The 18,705-nt window shown below is 45.8% G+C and overlaps 1 protein-coding gene across 1 annotated transcript; it reads left to right on the forward strand.

The window, feature by feature from the left end:
* Window positions 1–1,262: 1,262 nt before the first annotated feature.
* LOC310798414 (dynein axonemal heavy chain 12-like) lies at window positions 1,263–18,645 on the forward strand (the record flags this gene model as incomplete). Its single annotated transcript, XM_083660964.1, is given in 14 exon segments — window positions 1,263–1,396; window positions 1,615–1,667; window positions 1,997–2,134; window positions 4,958–5,116; window positions 5,648–5,893; window positions 6,723–6,894; window positions 7,153–7,258; window positions 7,838–8,017; window positions 11,685–11,813; window positions 12,129–12,257; window positions 13,925–14,078; window positions 14,357–14,505; window positions 14,508–14,611; window positions 18,597–18,645. Coding segments are annotated over 14 exon segments (1,902 nt in total).
* Between the last annotated feature and the right edge of the window lie 60 nt (window positions 18,646–18,705).

The following is an 18,705-nucleotide window of genomic DNA, read 5'->3' on the forward strand; positions in this document are numbered from 1 at the left end:
ACAGACAGACAGACAGACAGACACACACACACACACACACACACACACACACACACACACACACACACACACACACGACAACAACAGACGCTACAAATCCCCTGTAAACCTGAACTCTACATCCAAGCAGAGAGGAATCAAACCAGCAACCACAAAGGAAGCAGAAGGTAAAAGCAAATGTTATAGAGGAAACAGCCCATGCAGACACCAGAACAAAATGTTGTTTCTGTGAACCACGGATACTTTGAAACTTAATGTTCGTGATCCAAAAATACTTTGCAACATTTCTACATATGTGTAACGTTAGAGCCTAGACCTCTATCAGTCATGTAGCTAAATAACATTCTGTTATTGAAATATGGGCGCCTAAGTCTTTGCCCTCGACTCCAGAGACCAGGGTTCATGTCCCAGCATGTTCAATGTCTTCAACTGTAAGTCACATTTAACGCTTTTGTTATTGACCATAACCTGAACCATAACCCTAAGCTGAAGTTGTTTAGTTGCCTATAACCATATAACCCAAGTCATTTTATTTTTCACAACATTTTCAAATGAAAATTGGAGAGGCAGCACCGTTTTCAAATTTACGTTGGAAAACGCTCCTGTGGTTGGAGGACTTGAATGTGCAACGTATTTTTGGTTCACAAACGTTGAGATGCAACGTATCTGTGGTTTGCAGAAACATAACATGCCAATATTTTATTCTGACAAAGGTTGTCCAAGTATGATGGTTACAGACAGACAGACTGACAGACAGACTGATAGACAGACAGACTGACAGACTGACTGACAGACAGGCAAAAACATAACTTCCTGGCCACCTTGATGGAGGAAATGTAACTGTCACAGAGGGGGAAGGCATGGTGCCTCAGGTTAGCACCGTTACCTCACAGCAAGAAAGTCCCAGGTTCGAACCCCGGTCCATCCCAGGTCCTTTCTGTGTGGAGTTTGCATGTCCTCCCCGTGTTCGTGTGGGTTTCCCCATGGGTGCTCCGGTTTCCTCCCACCATCAGACATCTATGTACGTTCACACTGGCCAGATCTTCAGATATTCACATGATTACATAAAGTCAATGCAAACAAGTAGAAGAGATTTCGCACTGAGGCAGGAGACATGTTTGTTCAAACTTGGGCGAGAGAACGTTGCTTTCGCCTTGGTGTGAACATCTCTATTGTTCTCACACACACACACACACACACAGCATGGGATCAGAGAAAAAGGCCTTGACTGACTTCCCCCATGTTGAGCAGGAGTGGAGCGCATGTTGCAGCAGTTTGGGACAGAGGAGGAGGAGGAGGAGGAAGATGCAGCGACTCAGTACATGATAGAACAGAGTCTGCTGGAGAGCCACAAGCAGAAGAAGACCCAACAAGACCACCGAGCAGGGGACAGCAGGTCAGACAGCAGGTTCAGAATGCTCCTAAAACTCAAATAATATATCCGCATATCCCACGTCTTAATCGGAAAATGCTACATTCAGAATAAGGCCTAATTCGGAATATCCAAAGGGAATATACTGTTTACAAGATCAAATTCGGAATATTATCATATTCTGAATAATAGTAGACTATTAGTGTGCATGTTAACATACTACAGTCTCTCTTTCCTTACAGCCTTGGCCACAACACTGCAGACAGCAACAAGATCTTCAATGCTATCAGACAAGGTGAGTGTGCTTCTGTCAAGGTGAGTTTTATTTTGGGGGACTGGGTAGTCTAGAGGCAAAAGCACTCACCTACCACCAGGGGGCGTCTGGGTAGGGTAGAGGCAAAAGCACGCACCTACCACCGCGGTCCGCGGATACCCGGGTTCAATTCCCAGCAGCAGTATTCCTGCCTGGTCAGACGTTCCTACAGTACAGGCACAATTGGCCGTGTCTGTGGGTGGGAAGCTGGTGGGCTATGAGTCCTGGTCGCTGCAGTAACACCTCCTCTGGTCAGTCGGGGGTCAGTCTGTCTGTCTGTCTGTCTCTCTGTCTTCTGTCTGTCTGTCCAGGTAATGAGAAGATCCTGAAGGAGCTGTGTGAAAGACAACAGAAAGACAGGTTCTTAGAGACAGACAGCAGAGGTTGGATTCCCCTCCACGAAGCTGCAGTCCAGAGCAACCAAAACATCCTGGAGCTGACTTACAAAGGTTTGTACCAGCTTCAAAATGAGCTAGACCACAATCAAAAGGGCAGTACCACCTTTACTATAAGCCAAGCCAAGCTGGCCCTGCAGCTCGCATACACAGCTCGGCCGCTGCATGGCCTCGCCCGCAGCTCGGCAGCTGCACGGCCTTGCGTGCCTGCCCTATAGAGAGCCGCAGTAACGAGTCCGGAAATCATCGATGCTAACAGCCCTGGTTCTTCACAGTTTTCGCCTATGGGAGTTTTGAATGGGTTTTTGGCACGATGCTTCTAATAATCTCTCTGGGCAACGCTGGCTTAATCAAACGCGAACCAGTGTTTAGTAATATCATCTTCACACACGAGGATCACTTTTACGAGTTTTGAAGCTTTTACGTGCCGTTAAAAGGGCGGCTAGCTAGCAAACGGCTAAATGGGACTACACTGTTGAGTCGATGGGGATATATACGTCAAACGTCACCACTTCAAGGACGAACACGGAAATTATATCTTTCCCTCACCTGGTTCAGCCCCGTTCAGCCCGGGGTAATCGTCTGTGCACACATCAACAACAGTCCAGGTTGAGTGCTGACGTGACGTGGAAGCCTATGCGACAGTGTGTAGTTCTGGATTAGCTTAGCACAAGCTTTTTACCTCTAGGGTTCGCAGTTACGCTTCAAAACTCATGAAAGTGGTCCTCATGTGTGAAGATTATCCCGCTGAACCTTGGTTCGCGTTTGATTAAACTTGCGTTGCCCACAGACATTATTTGAAGCATCGCGCCAAAAACCCATTCAAAAATCCCATAGACAGAAACAGTGAAGAACCAGGAAGTTCGGGACTTCCGCATTCAGCCTACAAAAATACGTCATCCCGCAGATTCGACCAGCGCCTTGCTTGCCCCATTGCATGATGGTTAGAAAGTTGTCCGACTTGCTCCGTCCTGCGGTCCTGCCCGACTGCGTGAGTCACGTGACTCTCGCGAGAGCGAGGCGGGCACAGATTTGGAGCGAGGCGCCGCAGTTGCTCCCCACCGCGTGATTTCTAACCCCACATAGGATAAGCAATAACCACGCCCTGTGGCGCCGGGATTGGCCAGGAGCAACACTGGAGGGCACGCAGCCCAGCGATTTCATGAACCAATATATTTACAGTCTATAGGAACCAACTGAATAGCTCTTGAGAACGGACAGCGATTTTGAGAGCGGACATTGAAATTATTGAATTATGGTCACCTACCTTCCTTACCATAGTAATAATAATAATAAGTATAATAATTGTAATCTACACAATCTACAAAAACATGCAATAATATAAACGGTGTTGTGTTCACGTTCATAGCTCATATAATATAATGTATCATATCGTTAATTTCAAGCTCAATTCTTACCCAGAGAAAAGGTACAGCACTGAAAATGTAACAAGCAATAGTTTTTAAACATCTTTATTTTAAAAGATGAAAAACCCCAGGTGCTTTAGTCCCAAGCTTCAATGCTCCTGGCCAATCCCGGCGCCACAGGGCGTGGTTATTGCTTATCCTATGTGGGGTTAGAAATCACGCCTCCCCACCAACTGCGCCCGACTGCGGATGACAGAGGATGACGAGAAACGCATCAAGCTGAGCGCCCATTGGTTCAACACAGGTGCATCACAAACCCACAGTGAAGTGTAGAAACTTCAATTTTATATCTATTCCAAGCTGTCACTCCATATTTTACATAAATACCACCTGGAATCACTGGCGCCGGAACAAGGGGGACATGGGGACATTTTGTCCCCCTTAAAATTTGGTCCCCCTAAAAAAAAAAAAAAAAAAAATTTTTTTTTTTTTTTAAATCTGAGGGGGCAACTGCCCCTGACGCTTAGAGCCCACTTTACACTGTTTACACAGCCTGTGATGCTTGTTACAGCCGTGATCGTTGTGGGATTATTACACCTGAGACAGACAGACCCAGGGATCAAGTTACAGAGAGCCCACTTTACACTGTTTACACAGCCTGTGACACTTGTTAAAGCCGTGATCATTGTGGGATTATTACACCTGAGAGACAGACAGACCTGGACTCTGTACTGCACTCACTGTCATTGGCTGCTGCTATAATCGTATACGGTTATTGTTATTTTATTTTTGTGTTGAGATGACAAGTTTTGCACTGTGTTTCGAAGTGATAATAATAATAATAATAAGTTCAGTGTTTCTGCCTGTGTTGCTGTCTGTTGTAGTGTAATTATAAAATGACCTAAAGGGAGAGCAGGTCACCAAGTGAGTGAGAAAAGGAAAAATACTGAATAATTACATTACTACAGTATAATCCTAATGTTAATTAAAAATGAGATATTCATCTAAATATGGCTAAAAATCATCCAAACGTAAATTTTTCGTCGGCGCCCTCATGGGCGCCGAAAAAACACCGCCCTTCGGGGGCCGTCAAAAATATATATATATATATATATTACAAAAAACATGACATTTAGTAATCATTAGGTAATGATTAACTACTCTACTCAGGAAATTAGATACTAATCATTAACTAATGACTACCTACTCATTAACTATGATTAACTAGTGATTGACTAATGCCAAATTTTCCATTAGCTACTCATTAACTGGCTATTAGTTAATGCTTAGTTTACTAGTAACTACTATAGTATTTGTGTACGTTATTGTAAAGTGTTACCAACAAAACTGTAGAAGAAGAAAAGCAGCAGGAAGTGTGCCGTCGGGGGTGTTCGACTTGTTGACGCCTCGCCTGACTGTGCTCGCCTGCTCTCGTCTGCTTTCCAGGCGAGGCGGCAGTCATCTCAAACAAGCCTATTGTCTCAAACTAAACTAAAGTCAACTCCTCCAGCCTCAGGTGAAGGCTCTGTTGAATGCTGTACTCTGTGTGGGAGGACCCCTCTGTTCCTGGCAGTAGAGCAGGGCCTGATAGAAAACGCTTCCTTCCTCCTGCAACACGGAGCTCAGCCAGACAGCCAGGACCAAGACCAGGACTCTCCACTGGTTGTAGGTAGGCTGACTAACCTTCTCCTCCAAACTCAAGTTTGACAGAAGATATGTTGGAGCAAAATGAGGTTTTCCCGTTGTTTGCCCATTTGGCATTATATGCTATTGTTAGTTTATTTTCATTCTTAAAGGAGAATTCCAGTTTTTTACAACCAGGACCTTATTTCCTGCTTCACTTAAGCTTTATAACTCCGCCAGAAAAGGAATGTTTGAAATTGATTGGAAGAAATTCTGTCAAGGTGTTCCTGAGATAATGAGCTTGGAAATGGCATTCGTGAGGTCACAGTGACCTTGAACTTTGACCTTTGACCACCAAAATCTAATCAGTTCATCCAAGAAAAATCATTTTGGCTTTGACTGGAGCTTTTATTTAGAAGACTATTATGTACTGTATGACCAATTGTCTGACTGACTATCTGACTATCTAACTGTCAAACTAATGTCTACCTGTCTGTCTGTCTGTCTGTCTGTCTGTCTGTCTGTCTGTCTGTCTGTCTGTCTGACTGTCTGTCTGACTGACTCCTCCCCTCTGCAGCCATCCGTTCAGACCGCAGTGACCTGGTGAAGTTGCTGCTGTCGTGGGGCTCCAGGGTCAACCAGGAGGGGGTGAACGGGCGCCGGCCCCTGCACGAAGCCTCTCGGCTGGGCAGAGTGCTGCTGGTGGCCCTGCTGCTGGAGGCCGGAGCCTGGCCAGACCCGCGCAGCAACTACGGCATCACGCCACTGGCTCTGGCTGCACAGGGAGGACACCTGCAGGTGGTGCAGACCCTGCTGACGAGACGTGAGAGAGAGAGAGAGAGAGAGAGAGACATTTACAAAACCAGACATCAAAATCTACATCTATTTACAAAGCAGCAGAGATGGGAAAAGTAGCTACACACATTATTTACTTAAGTAGAAGTACAGAAAAAAGTACAGGCTCTGAAATGTAATAAAGTATAAAAGTAAAAAAAGGTACTTCGACTCTTTCTGTGCAAAGCTATCTGAAACTCACATCATATTAATATAATTAAAAGGTCGTCTCCAAACATGTTTTAAGATGTATAGACGATATAATGTGTGTGATATGGTTTTTCCACACAAAGGTGCGTGTAAGCTGAGAGGGCCTGAGACGAGAGAGACAGACAAACATGACATGTTTTTTTCTGTCGTGCTTTAAAACTAAAGTAACTAGCCTGTTTTTTAAATGTAAGGAGAGAAAACATATTTGTGTTAAAATGTAGGGAATAAAAGTAAAAAGTTGTCAGAAAAATAAAATACTCAGTAAAGTACAGATACCTGAAAATCCTACTTAAGTACAGTAATGCAGTATTTTACTTACACTTTACTTGTTACAGTACTTCCCATCTCTGCACTGTAACTACTAACTACTAAGTAACACATTACTGTAATTCCACTACTTTTTGAGGTAACTAGTAATCTAACTAATTACTTTTTGAGATAAGTAACTTAACCAATTACTAATTTTCAGTAACTTGACCAACACTGGTAGGGAGCAACACTGAGTGTGTGTGTGTGTGTGTGTGTGTGTGTGTGTGTGTGTGTGTGTGTGTGTGTGTGTGTGTGTGTGTGTGTGTGTGTGTGCGTGTGCGTGTGTGTGTGCACTGCAGGGGTGGACGTACTGTCTCAGGCGCATGATGAGGCGTCCATCTTGTATGAGTCGTGTGCGTCTGGAGAGCGAGGCATGTTGGAGCTGCTGCTGCAACACGGAGCCGACGCTAATGTCGCTACACACACCGGACACCTGCCCATTCACCGTGCTGCGCACCGTGGACACCCAGGGTACGCACACACACACACACACACACACACACACACACACAGAGCTATTATAGGTTTCTATTTTTCATGTGTTTAGTTTTAGTTTAATTTGTATTAGTTTGAGTATCATTATGTGTGTGTGCATGTGTGTGTGTTTGTGTGTGTGTGTGCACATGTGTGTGCGTGCACGTGTGTATGCGTGCACGTGTGTGTGCGTGCACGTGTGTGTGCGTGCACGTGTGTGTGCGCGCTCGTGCGTGTGTGTGTGTGTGTGTTCAGGGCTCTGGAGCTGCTGATTCCAATAACGTCTGTGGAGGCAGTGGACGACAGTGGGATGAGTCCCCTACACTCTGCTGCTGCTGGAGGACACACACACTGCATACAGGTGTGTGTGTGTGTGTGGGGGGTCTCCAGCAAAAAGGGGGGGGATTTATTTTCACTGTAATACCATCCATAAGCAACACAATGACAGGACAGACTGTATGACTCTTTTAGTGATAGGTTTCATACACTGTCTGTATTCTAAATCTTAAAGCAACACTCTTATCAGATGGGGGACCCTGGGACAAAATCAGCCCGTGGTCTTATTTGTGTCAGTTTAGACATCCTTAATGTGAAAACATTTGAGAACCACTCCAACCTACCCAGACACGGCCACAGCGCCCCATCAGGAATCGAACCCAGGACCTTAAATGAGGTTTTTTTAACACGATTTTCAGAAAACGCTTCAAAAGTCATCAAAGTGGTTCTCATTTGTGAAGATTATCTTGCTGAACACAAACTTTGCTCGTTCATAAACTTTTGTTGACCACAGACCTTAGTTCATGCATTTAACAGAAATCCCCATACAAAAATCACATTCACTTTTACACATACAAGCAGGAAGTGCTACTGTAGCATCCATGTTTTCCAGACTCATGTTGTTTTGTCACTGAGCAAAAGCCGACGCCCTTCTTCCCATCAGGCTTTGCTGGATGCGGGTTATGACCCCAACTTCATGCTCCACCCCTGCGTTCGCCGTAGCTATGACGACGAGAGGAAGTCTGCGCTGTTCTTTGCCGTGTCCAATAATGACGTACCGTCAGTCAAACTGCTGCTGGAGGGCGGAGCCATGGCCAACCAAGACCCCATCAAATGTCTGCAGGTACGTATCTGTGTGTGTGTGTGTGTGTGTGTGTGTGTGTGTGTGTGTGTGTGTGTGTGCGTGTGTGTGTGTGTCTGTGTGTTGAATTTGAGACAGGTTTTCTCTGCCTGTCGGTTCCATCAAATCTGTGAGCGTCATATAGACTGTAAAAAAATATGGGCGTAGCCACCGTGATGTCTTCCATTGATTTGTGGGCTCCCATTTTGAAGCCTTGAGTTTGACATTTTGACCGTCGCCATCTTGGTTATTTGGAGCCAGAAGCAGCTAGCGAGCGCGAGACCAGGGCTTTCCCACAGAGCCGTCTGCTATAGAGTACCACAGGGATGAGGTATTTTCATTTTGTATGCTTGGAGGGGTAACTTGTGTTCAGCAGGATAATCTTCACAAACGAGAACCACTTTTATGACTTTTATGACTTTTCTGAAAATCGTGTTTAAAAAAATGCATATAGCTTCAAAAGTCATCAAAGTGGTCGTCGCTTGTGATGATTATGCTGCTGAACACAAATTACTAAACTTTTGTTAACCACAGACCTTATTTCATGCATTTAACCGAAATCCCCATTCTAAACCCCCATAGCCTTTTCCCCTTACGAACCAACATGGCGGCGATTTGCTACTTCTGACTCATTGCTGTACTCCAGGGGTGTCAAACTCAATTTCATCCCGGGCCCCATCAGCATTATGGTTGCCCTCAAAGGGCCGGTTGTAAATGTAACACCATATAAATGTATCTAGCCTACTTGTGGTTATCATATTACATAACGCTCTAAGGCCAGGGACACCCATGGCCTGGACACAGACTTCTTAAAAACCCACTCTACCGCTCTAATAAAACCTATCACCATATTGGTGAACCAATCAATTAGACTAAGGCCTTGGCCACACTGATCCGTGGTGTCTGTCCGTGTGCGTTCATTTCTCTGTTCACTTCCATTCATTTTCAATGACAGCTGTCCGACTGTCCGTGGAGCACTCAGAAGCGTACGTATCCAGAAAATTTGCATACGTTTTGATGGACAGAAAGTTGAAGAGGGATGAACTTTTTCTGGATGGACGTATCGGATGGTCGGATGGTCGGATAGTCACTGTCCGTTTAGCCAATCAGAGTCGAGGTCTCGAGAGGAGGCGTTCCGAGATTTGTTTCAACTTTTCAAAGAAGATGGCGGCCGAGGCAGTGAAGGAGGCTATAATTAATGCTGTGTACACCATCCCGCTGTTGTACAACGTGATAGTCAGTGTCACCGTCTGATTTCACCATCTAATCTGCTCATTCGGTGGCATTTTATTGCCACATAAGTAACGTAGCACACAGAGCTAACAGCTAGCTGACGCCAGCTTTCTTCTTCTCTCGGTTTATAGGCGGGTCGCTGACACCTTCAAGGTGCTTACCGCCACCTGCTGTACAAGTAGGTTACTTGTACATGCAACGGACATAAATCTATCCGTCTATCCGTTCTGTCCATTTTCTGACGGATCAGTGTGGCCAAGGCCTAAAGGAGGTACCATCATCCTGGAAGGTGGCCATTGTGACCCCAATTTTTAAATCAGGTAGTAGGGTACAAGTGGCCAACTACAGGCCAATCAGCATCCTACCCACCATATCTAAGGTTGCTGAAAAGTGGGTGTCGAAACTCATGATTAAACACCTTGATGAAGGTCACACCCCACTCCACCTACTACAATTTGGCTTCCGTGCGCATCACTCTACCGAGTCAGCTAACTGTCTTTTCATTGAGAAGGTTAAGCATATGCTCGACAAAAACCCATATGTTGGTGCTGTGTTCTTAGATCTCAGGAAGGCATTTGACACTGTCAACCATCAAGTACTCCTGGCTAAATTATCTCACTTCAATTTCTCTGCTGATACTATAAAATGGTTTAAGTCCTACTTAACAAACAGAAAACATTGTGTCATGGTTGATGGTGTCAAGTCCCCTTTTCTTGACAACCCAGTCGGTGTGCCACAAGGATCGATCCTTGGGCCATTATTATTTTCCCTGTACATCAATGGCCTGCCGGACATATGCCCTGACTTCAGTGTGCAGATGTACGCTGACGACGCGGTCATTTTTGTACAGGGAAAAACAACCGACCTGATTTCCTGTCAACTCACAAATGTATTAGAAAAGGTCCAACACTGGCTGCAAAACACGTGCATGCTGCTAAATACAAAAAAAACTGTATGCATGATGTTCAGCAAACGATCAGTTGGCATCACAAGGTCCAATGTGTTTCTGGGGGGGGAGGAATTGGAACTGGTCTCCCATTTCAAGTACCTCGGAGTCATTTTGGACTCGAACCTTTCCTTCAAGAAACACATCAAAAAAATGAAAAGCACAATTAATTTTAATTTAGTTAATTTTAGACAAATCCGGCCTTTCTTAACAGTTGATGCAGCTAAAACATATCTTCACTGCATGATTTTCTCTCACATTGAATACTGCTTCACAAACTGGTCGTTTGCAGGTGCCACTGTCATAAAACCTATTGAACAGCTTTATTACAGAGCCATCAAGGCATTTGCTAGAAAACCTTTGTCATACCACCACTGTAACATTCTGGAACAACATTTCTTCCTGAGCTTTGAAAATCTCAAGGTCTTAAAGAGTGCCTGTTTCTTCTTCAAATGCCTACATGGACTAGCTCCCCCTCCTTTACAGGAATTCATCCAAAAAAATAATAGAATCACTGGACTCGGCACCAGGTCAGACACCAGAGGTGATTGCAAGGTCCATCGTAGAATGACCACGTTTGGTCAGAATGTCCTGTCGATAAAAGGCAGCCAAATATGGAACAGTCTCCCCGTCTCCATAAGGGACAGCCCCACCCTTGCCGCTTTCAAAGGCAGACTTAAAAAATGGCTGAAAACAAACCAGTCATGTGTCCACAGGTAGTATGTTTTTCTTCTCTTTTTTTGTGTGTATTATTATTATGTATTTTTATTTTTCTAAGAGTAATTGCTGCCATGTATTTTAGAGTGTATTGTTGCTACTTATGTTTTACGTAGTTTTAAAGTGTACTGCTGCTACCTATGTTCTATGTATGTTTTATTATGTTCTACGTTTTACGCTTTATGTTTCTTGTGTTTTATGTTTTATGGGGACAACGGATGGAAATTAGCCTCGTGCTAAATCCGGCAATTTTTACACTTTTACTATGTTCCAGGTTTTATTATCTGTTCTGTGGTTTCTGTGTTCATTAATTTTGCACTGTCCCGTCCAAATAAACAAATAAATAAATAAATAAATAATTGCCTCTGATTCAATTTAATAATGGTTTTTAGTAATAACTTAACAATTAATAACGAGCTCTGATATCAGAATTATAGGAAAAATAATAGCAAACAGACAACTAGTAGCCTACAACTATTAGAACTAATTAGAATTAGAATTGATATTGGACAAATTGTAGTCTTTGCTAGCTCTCATGGGCCACATAAAATAAGGTGCCGGGCCGGATTTGGACCCCAGGCCTTGAGTTTGACACATGTGCTGTACTCTATTGGTGCAGGATCACTGGACAGGCGACCTCTCACTCTTACCACAAAGCATCGTCTCTTCTAAAGTCAACATGCTGCATTGAAGAAGACTTGAAACTAGCGGCCAAGGTCGCCCCTTTATGACCACGCTCACTCTGTTGATCTAGTGACCTTGTCTTCCCTGTAGGTGGCGCTGCGTTTTGGCAACTATGAGCTGATCAATCTGTTATTGAGGTTCGGAGCCAATGTCAACTACTACTGCAGAGTAAACACAACACACTTCCCCTCCGCCATGCAGTACGCTCTCAAAGACGAGGTAAACTGACACTTAGTAATAGTATCCATCTAGTAGATTAGTGTTTGTTAACAAAGCTTTTTTTCGGTAGATTTAGATTTGTTTAAATGTATTTATTTGCATGATAAAAGCAGTAGAAACACAACAACAAATGAAAGGCAAATAGTGCAGGTGAGATTCAGTAGGGGCTAGTCGGGGCTTATAGTAGGAATCTCATCTTGGGGGGGAAACATGAAAGTGACAGCAGCTCTGAGCTTTAACCAGCTAAAAGTTTAGTTGTCAGTGTCTTTTGGAGGGAAACAGATGTTATATTGAAGCTGGCATGTTTTGTGCCAGGTGGTGCTGAGGATGCTGTGTCAATATGGTTACGACGTCGACCGCTGCTTTGACTGTCCCTACGGCAACCGCTCCCATGTCCCTGATGACTACGAGGGCTGGAGCGACACTGTGATCAAAGACACTCTGGTGATGAGACAGGAAGTTAGCTACACTGTGATCACAGACACACTGGTGACGAGACAGGAAGTTAGCTCCACTGTGATCAGACACTATGGTGACGAGACAGGAAGTTAGCTCCACTGTGATCAGACACTATGGTGACGAGACAGGAAGTTAGCTACACTGTGATCACAGACACTATGGTGACGAGACAGGAAGTTAGCTACACTGTGATCACAGACACTATGGTGACGAGACAGGAAGTTAGCTACACTGTGATCACAGACACTATGGTGACGAGACAGGAAGTTAGCTACACTGTGATCACAGACACTATGGTGACGAGACAGGAAGTTAGCTACACTGTGATCACAGACACTATGGTGACGAGACAGGAAGTTAGCTACACTGTGATCACAGACACTCTGGTGACGAGACAGGAAGTTAGCTACACTGTGATCACAGACACTCTGGTGACGAGACAGGAAGTTAGCTACACTGTGATCAGACACTATGGTGACGAGACAGGAAGTTAGCTCCACTGTGATCAGACACTATGGTGACGAGACAGGAAGTTAGCTACACTGTGATCACAGACACTCTGGTGACGAGACAGGAAGTTAGCTACACTGTGATCAGACACTATGGTGACGAGACAGGAAGTTAGCTCCACTGTGATCAGACACTATGGTGACGAGACAGGAAGTTAGCTACACTGTGATCACAGACACTATGGTGACGAGGCAGGAAGTTAGCGCCACTGTGATCAGACACTATGGTGACGAGACAGGAAGTTAGCTACACTGTGATCACAGACACTATGGTGACGAGACAGGAAGTTAGCTACACTGTGATCACAGACACTATGGTGACGAGGCAGGAAGTTAGCGCCACTGTGATCAGACACCATGGTGACGAGACAGGAAGTTAGCTCCACTGTGATCACAGACACTATGGTGACGAGACAGGAAGTTAGCTACACTGTGATCACAGACACTATGGTGACGAGACAGGAAGTTAGCTACACTGTGATCAGACACTATGGTGACGAGACAGGAAGTTAGCTACACTGTGATCACAGACACTATGGTGATGAGACAGGAAGTTAGCTACACTGTGATCAGACACTATGGTGACGAGACAGGAAGTTAGCTACACTGTGATCACACTATGGTGACAAGACAGGAAGTTAGCTCCACTGTGATCACAGACACTATGGTGACGAGACAGGAAGTTAGCTACACTGTGATCACAGACACTATGGTGATGAGACAGGAAGTTAGCTACACTGTGATCAGACACTATGGTGACGAGACAGGAAGTTAGCTACACTGTGATCACACTATGGTGACAAGACAGGAAGTTAGCTCCACTGTGATCACAGACACTATGGTGACGAGACAGGAAGTTATCTCGCCTACACGGTGATCAAAGAGACTATGGTGACGAGACAGGAAGTTAGCTACACTGTGATCAAAGTCACTATGGTGACAAGACAGGAAGTTAGCTACACTGTGATCAACGACACTATTAGAGAAACATGTTAGTGATATGAGTTAATTCATTGATGAGTTAGCTAGCAAATCAGGTTGTTTATTACCTTGTCAGTTAATTAGATAGATGGCAGTTTAATTTGAAATATAATATGGCATTCAATTTGTCGCTGTCTGTCTGCCTGTCTCTCTGTCTGTCAGTTCTGTGAGGTCATCACGCTCTCCTGCCTGAAGGAGCTCTCAGGTCATGTGGTGCGGGTGCTGTTGGACTACATGGGTCATGTGACTTTCTGCTCCAAGCTGAAGGCGGTTCTGATGGAGCAGCCGCAGTGGGCCGACATCTGCAGGCTGCAAGGTCCACACACACGCATGCACGCACACACACACACACACACACACACACACACACACACACACGCACGGGGAAGTCATTTTAAGGATTTTAAGAAGATAATTTAACTTTTTTGTATGTGTGGAGAAAACCATCAGACACAGATTATTATTCAAAGTAAAGTATTTCTAATCTTAAAACATGACTTTAGGAGGTCTTTAAGATTTGAAAATCCTCTCTCCCTCCCTCCCCCTCTGTGTCTCCCTCCCTCCCCCTCTGTCTCTCCCTCCCCCCTCCTGTAGAAAACGCCTCCTGTCTGCAGCACCTGTGTCGTCTGCAGATCCGTCGTTGTCTCGGTCGTCTTCGTTTCCGCTCGCCTGTCTTCATGAGCTTCCTGCCGTTGCCGTGGCGACTGAAGGACTACATCCTGTTCCAGGAGTACGAGCTGTACGCCGGGGGGAATGGGGGGGGCGGCACCCCGGGGCCACGCAGGGCCAAGCACTGGGTGTCATGAGTACACCTTCTCCCCACCCCAACCCCTCAAAAACCCACGTTTGGTCAGGATCCCTGGCTGTCACTTTATCATTAGGGTTGGGTACCGAAACCCGGTACCACTTTGGTACTGGTACTTTTACAACCGGTACTACTGGTACCAAATTACAATGCAGATTTAAGTAGCCTACCTCATTTAGGTGCCATGCCCGAGCTGCTGAGTGAAATATGTAATATTTGAAATATGCACTGCATGCACCTTCACTAACATAGGGCATACATAACATTATTGTTTGGAATCCTCTTTTAAGTAAAGAAAAAAAAAAAGCTTTATACCCGCTTTAAATTTTAAAAAGTACTGGTTCAGGCACCGGTACCGTTGTAAAAGTATCGTTTTAGCCCATGAATCTGAAAAATATGAAAGAATACCCATCCCTATGTATAACGGGTAGCCTACCTCTTGCTCATCATTTTTCATCAGGCTGGGTTGGTGGTCACGTCGAAGCCCCAGCTCGGGGCAAATCAAATTTTTTATTTTTTACGATATTTTGAAATGGGATCTTTTGTCTGTTCTTCTTTTATTCTCTTATTTTCTTGTGTCGGCCATCTTATGTGAAGCACTTTGAATTGCCTGAATCTGATTTTATGCAAACCCAATGCTGTGGCATGTACGGGCAACAGAAGACGCAAGGTACCAGTAGAGGGTATGCTTGGCGTCCAAACTACAGTATAAAGACAAAGCTGTTATGAAATGTCTATTTTATCCTCTTTTTTATTTTGTTATGTCATCCATTTTATGTGAAGCACTTTGAACTGCAGTGTATGAAATGTGCTATACAAATAAACTTGACTTGACTTGACTCTGTGTGCCCGCCTCCCCGGAGGCCTGGAAATGAGTTTTTCCAAATGTCAGCAAGAGTGAATCTTATATTTTGGTTAGCCACTAGATAGGCATGATAGAGGGACTACGGATGTACGTGACAATAGTGAGTTTGCCCCAACGTATTAAAATGTTATTTTTTTTTAATATTTTGAAATGGACTCTTTTTTCTGTTCTGACTCTGTGTGCCCGGAGGCCTGGAAATGAGTTTTTCCAAATGTCAGCAAGAGTGAATTTGACATATATTTTGGTTAGCCAGTAGTCAGGCATGATAGAGGGACTACTGATGTACATGACTATAGTGAGTTTGCCCCAACGCATTAAAATTGTGATTTTTTTTTTTTACGATATTGTAACGTATCGGTGATACGCCAAAGAACGGAGAGTTGTAGTTGGTACAGGGTCTTTATTCACAGGCTTCTTTAGCTCCTAGCAGCTAGCTTCACAGAGCTAGCTCTACACACAACACCCGGTCTCGCTCACTCCATAGCTTGACTCCCCCCGGCACCCCGGCCGCTGGTCCTATATACCCCGTTTCCCCTAGGAACACACCCGCACACATTAGTTCCTAGCTACCGTTGAGACACTTATGTTGCACATCACATTACAGGTAATACTTGGATTACCCGACACGTTACATACTCCTCACCCAACATTTGTTAACGCCCACGTTAACACCCACAACCCACACATATCCCCCTGTACCAAAACACACCACCCCACAACATTTTGTATTCCCCCAATTTCCCACATAGTCTCTTATCTTTTTAGCGCACTTCTTAATTTTCGTTCCACCACCACCATTTGCATTTCTTTTCATTTCTTCCCTCTTTTCCCATTCCTCTAAATTCAACCCACATTTCAATTCTCTTTTTTTACACACATTTCAATTTACCAATAACCCCCACATTTACCTTATTTCGTTTTCCCTCTTTTCTTTACACTCATCTTCAATTCAACCCACATCTAATTTCAGTTCGACAATAACCCCCAACATTTACATCATTCTTTTTTCATTACCTTCATTTAAACCTTTTTTTCTTATTCACATTATTCCACTTCACTTCAACCACTATTTCCATCCCCCCTTTTACAGCTTCTGTCCCACCCGAAGCACATTACAGTCGACACAGCTAAGGCAGTAGTCCTCTACGTCTCCCTTCATCTGTACCCAGTAGAAAACTCGACAAAGGCGGCTGAGTGTTTCTTCAGCCCCTCGATGCCCCTGACCCCTGCGGCCCCTGTGCGCCCCCCGTAGCGCCAGTCCCCGCAGGCAGCTGGGCACCACCACGACGCTGCCACTCTTCCCGCGCCCATCTAACCCCAGAATCCCCGACTCTCTCACCCTCAAGTCCGGAAACAACTCCCACAGTTCCTTCGTGGTACTTGAATACATGCATATCTCCTCCAGGCGAGGCCGGTATCCGGCCGCCACCCACCTGTACACCGGTCCAACGCTAGCGTCCTCCGCCTGTCTGCGTATCCACTCCTCCAGATCGACATCCTCCATAGTCACATTCTCATCCTCCCGGTCTTGCACTCGCTCGTCCTCCCGTCCCGCTCCCCCAGGGGGCGGCGTGTTGAGGACAGCAGGGCGGACACCATCGGCGTCGATCTCCACCTCGACTTTCTGCAGTGCAGCCGTGGGGGTTGTGTAGCGGCTTGGTTGGGCTGGCTCCTCCAGCGTTGACCCCTCTCGCTCCCCCGGGAATACGAGCGCCGCTCCCCCGACTGTAACAGCATTGCAGGTGATGTCGCTCACTTCCCTCTGGCTGTTCAAAACGATCCCCGCTCCAGAGCAGCTAGCCTGGGCCGGCTCAACAGTCACTCTCCTGCCCAGAACAATCGGCTCTGTACTGCTCCGCTGCTCCGCCGCTTGTTGCTCAGGCTGCTCCACTGCTTGTTGCTCGGGCTGCTCCCCCGGCTGTGTGTCTCTTCCAGCGTTCACACTCTTAGTGCAGTCTCTAGCTAAATGTTCAGGCGACCTGCACGTCCAACAAAGTCTCACCTGTCCACCGCCCGCACGTCTCTCCTCTCCCGCTGTTCTCCAGTCCTCGACAGCTTCTTGACATTCTCTGGCTAGATGTCCGATCGCGCCGCATGCCCAGCAGGCTCCCTGCTGTCCATGTCGTTGTCCCGCATACCCGGTCCGTCTCCCGGGCTCGCCTCGGCACCACCTCGCCACATGGCCCGGTTCTCCACAGCTCCAACACAGTCTATTTTGTGGCTCCTCCGGCCGTTCTTCACACTGCGCTCCCTCTGCGCTCATCAAATCCAACCGCTGCATGACTTCTCGCAGCGTCCGCATCACCTCCACTGCCCAGGCAGGAGTTTCTTCCACCAGCCGTCTGACTTCCTTCAACACACGGGCCTCCATGCCCGCCAGCATCGAGCTGATCTCTGTCGTCAGCCCCTCTTTTCTCCCGTTCGCCGACAGGCTTTCTTCTAGGCGCACCATCACACGTGGCGCTCGTAGCAGCTAGCTCACACAGCTAGCTCGCTACCGCTAGGACGCTCGAGCCTTTGATCTCCAACTTTTCCTCCGCCGTTCCTCCTCACTCTCTCCCCTCTCGACCGAATCAGAGGCGCTACCGCTTTACTGCCTGACACCAATGTAACGTATCGGTGATACGCCAAAGAACGGAGAGTTGTAGTTGGTACAGGGTCTTTATTCACAGGCTTCTTTAGCTCCTAGCAGCTAGCTTCACAGAGCTAGCTCTACACACAACACCCGGTCTCGCTCACTCCATAGCTTGACTCCCCCCGGCACCCCGGCCGCTGGTCCTATATACCCCGTTTCCCCTAGGAACACACCCGCACACATTAGTTCCTAGCTACCGTTGAGACACTTATGTTGCACATCACATTACAGGTAATACTTGGATTACCCGACACGTTACAATATTTTGAAATGGGCTCTTTTTACTGTTCTGACTGTGTGTGCCGGGAGGCCTGGAAATGTGTTTTTCCAAATGTGAACAAGAGTGAATTTTACATAATTTGATTTAGAGTGCAGTTTGCCATGGATATTTATTCAATTTGTGTGACATCACTTACATTTGCATATTTTATCGATTTTGAACATTTTGAATGACAGCTTTTATTTTTGAAAAATCCTGACCGGAAGTCAGAAATTCCTGCTCACTTCACTTCACACTGCTTCACACTAGCACGGCTGCCATTGTGGCTCTGAGTGTGACCGTCTATGAGCTTGACTGAAGCGGCAGGACAGGTTAGAGTCAGGTTAGAGCCAAGATGGCGTCTTTCCCTTTAAATCAG

Source organism: Poromitra crassiceps, assembly GCF_964638095.1.
Source record: "Poromitra crassiceps genome assembly, chromosome: 25".
NCBI classification, from domain to species: domain Eukaryota; kingdom Metazoa; phylum Chordata; class Actinopteri; order Beryciformes; family Melamphaidae; genus Poromitra; species Poromitra crassiceps.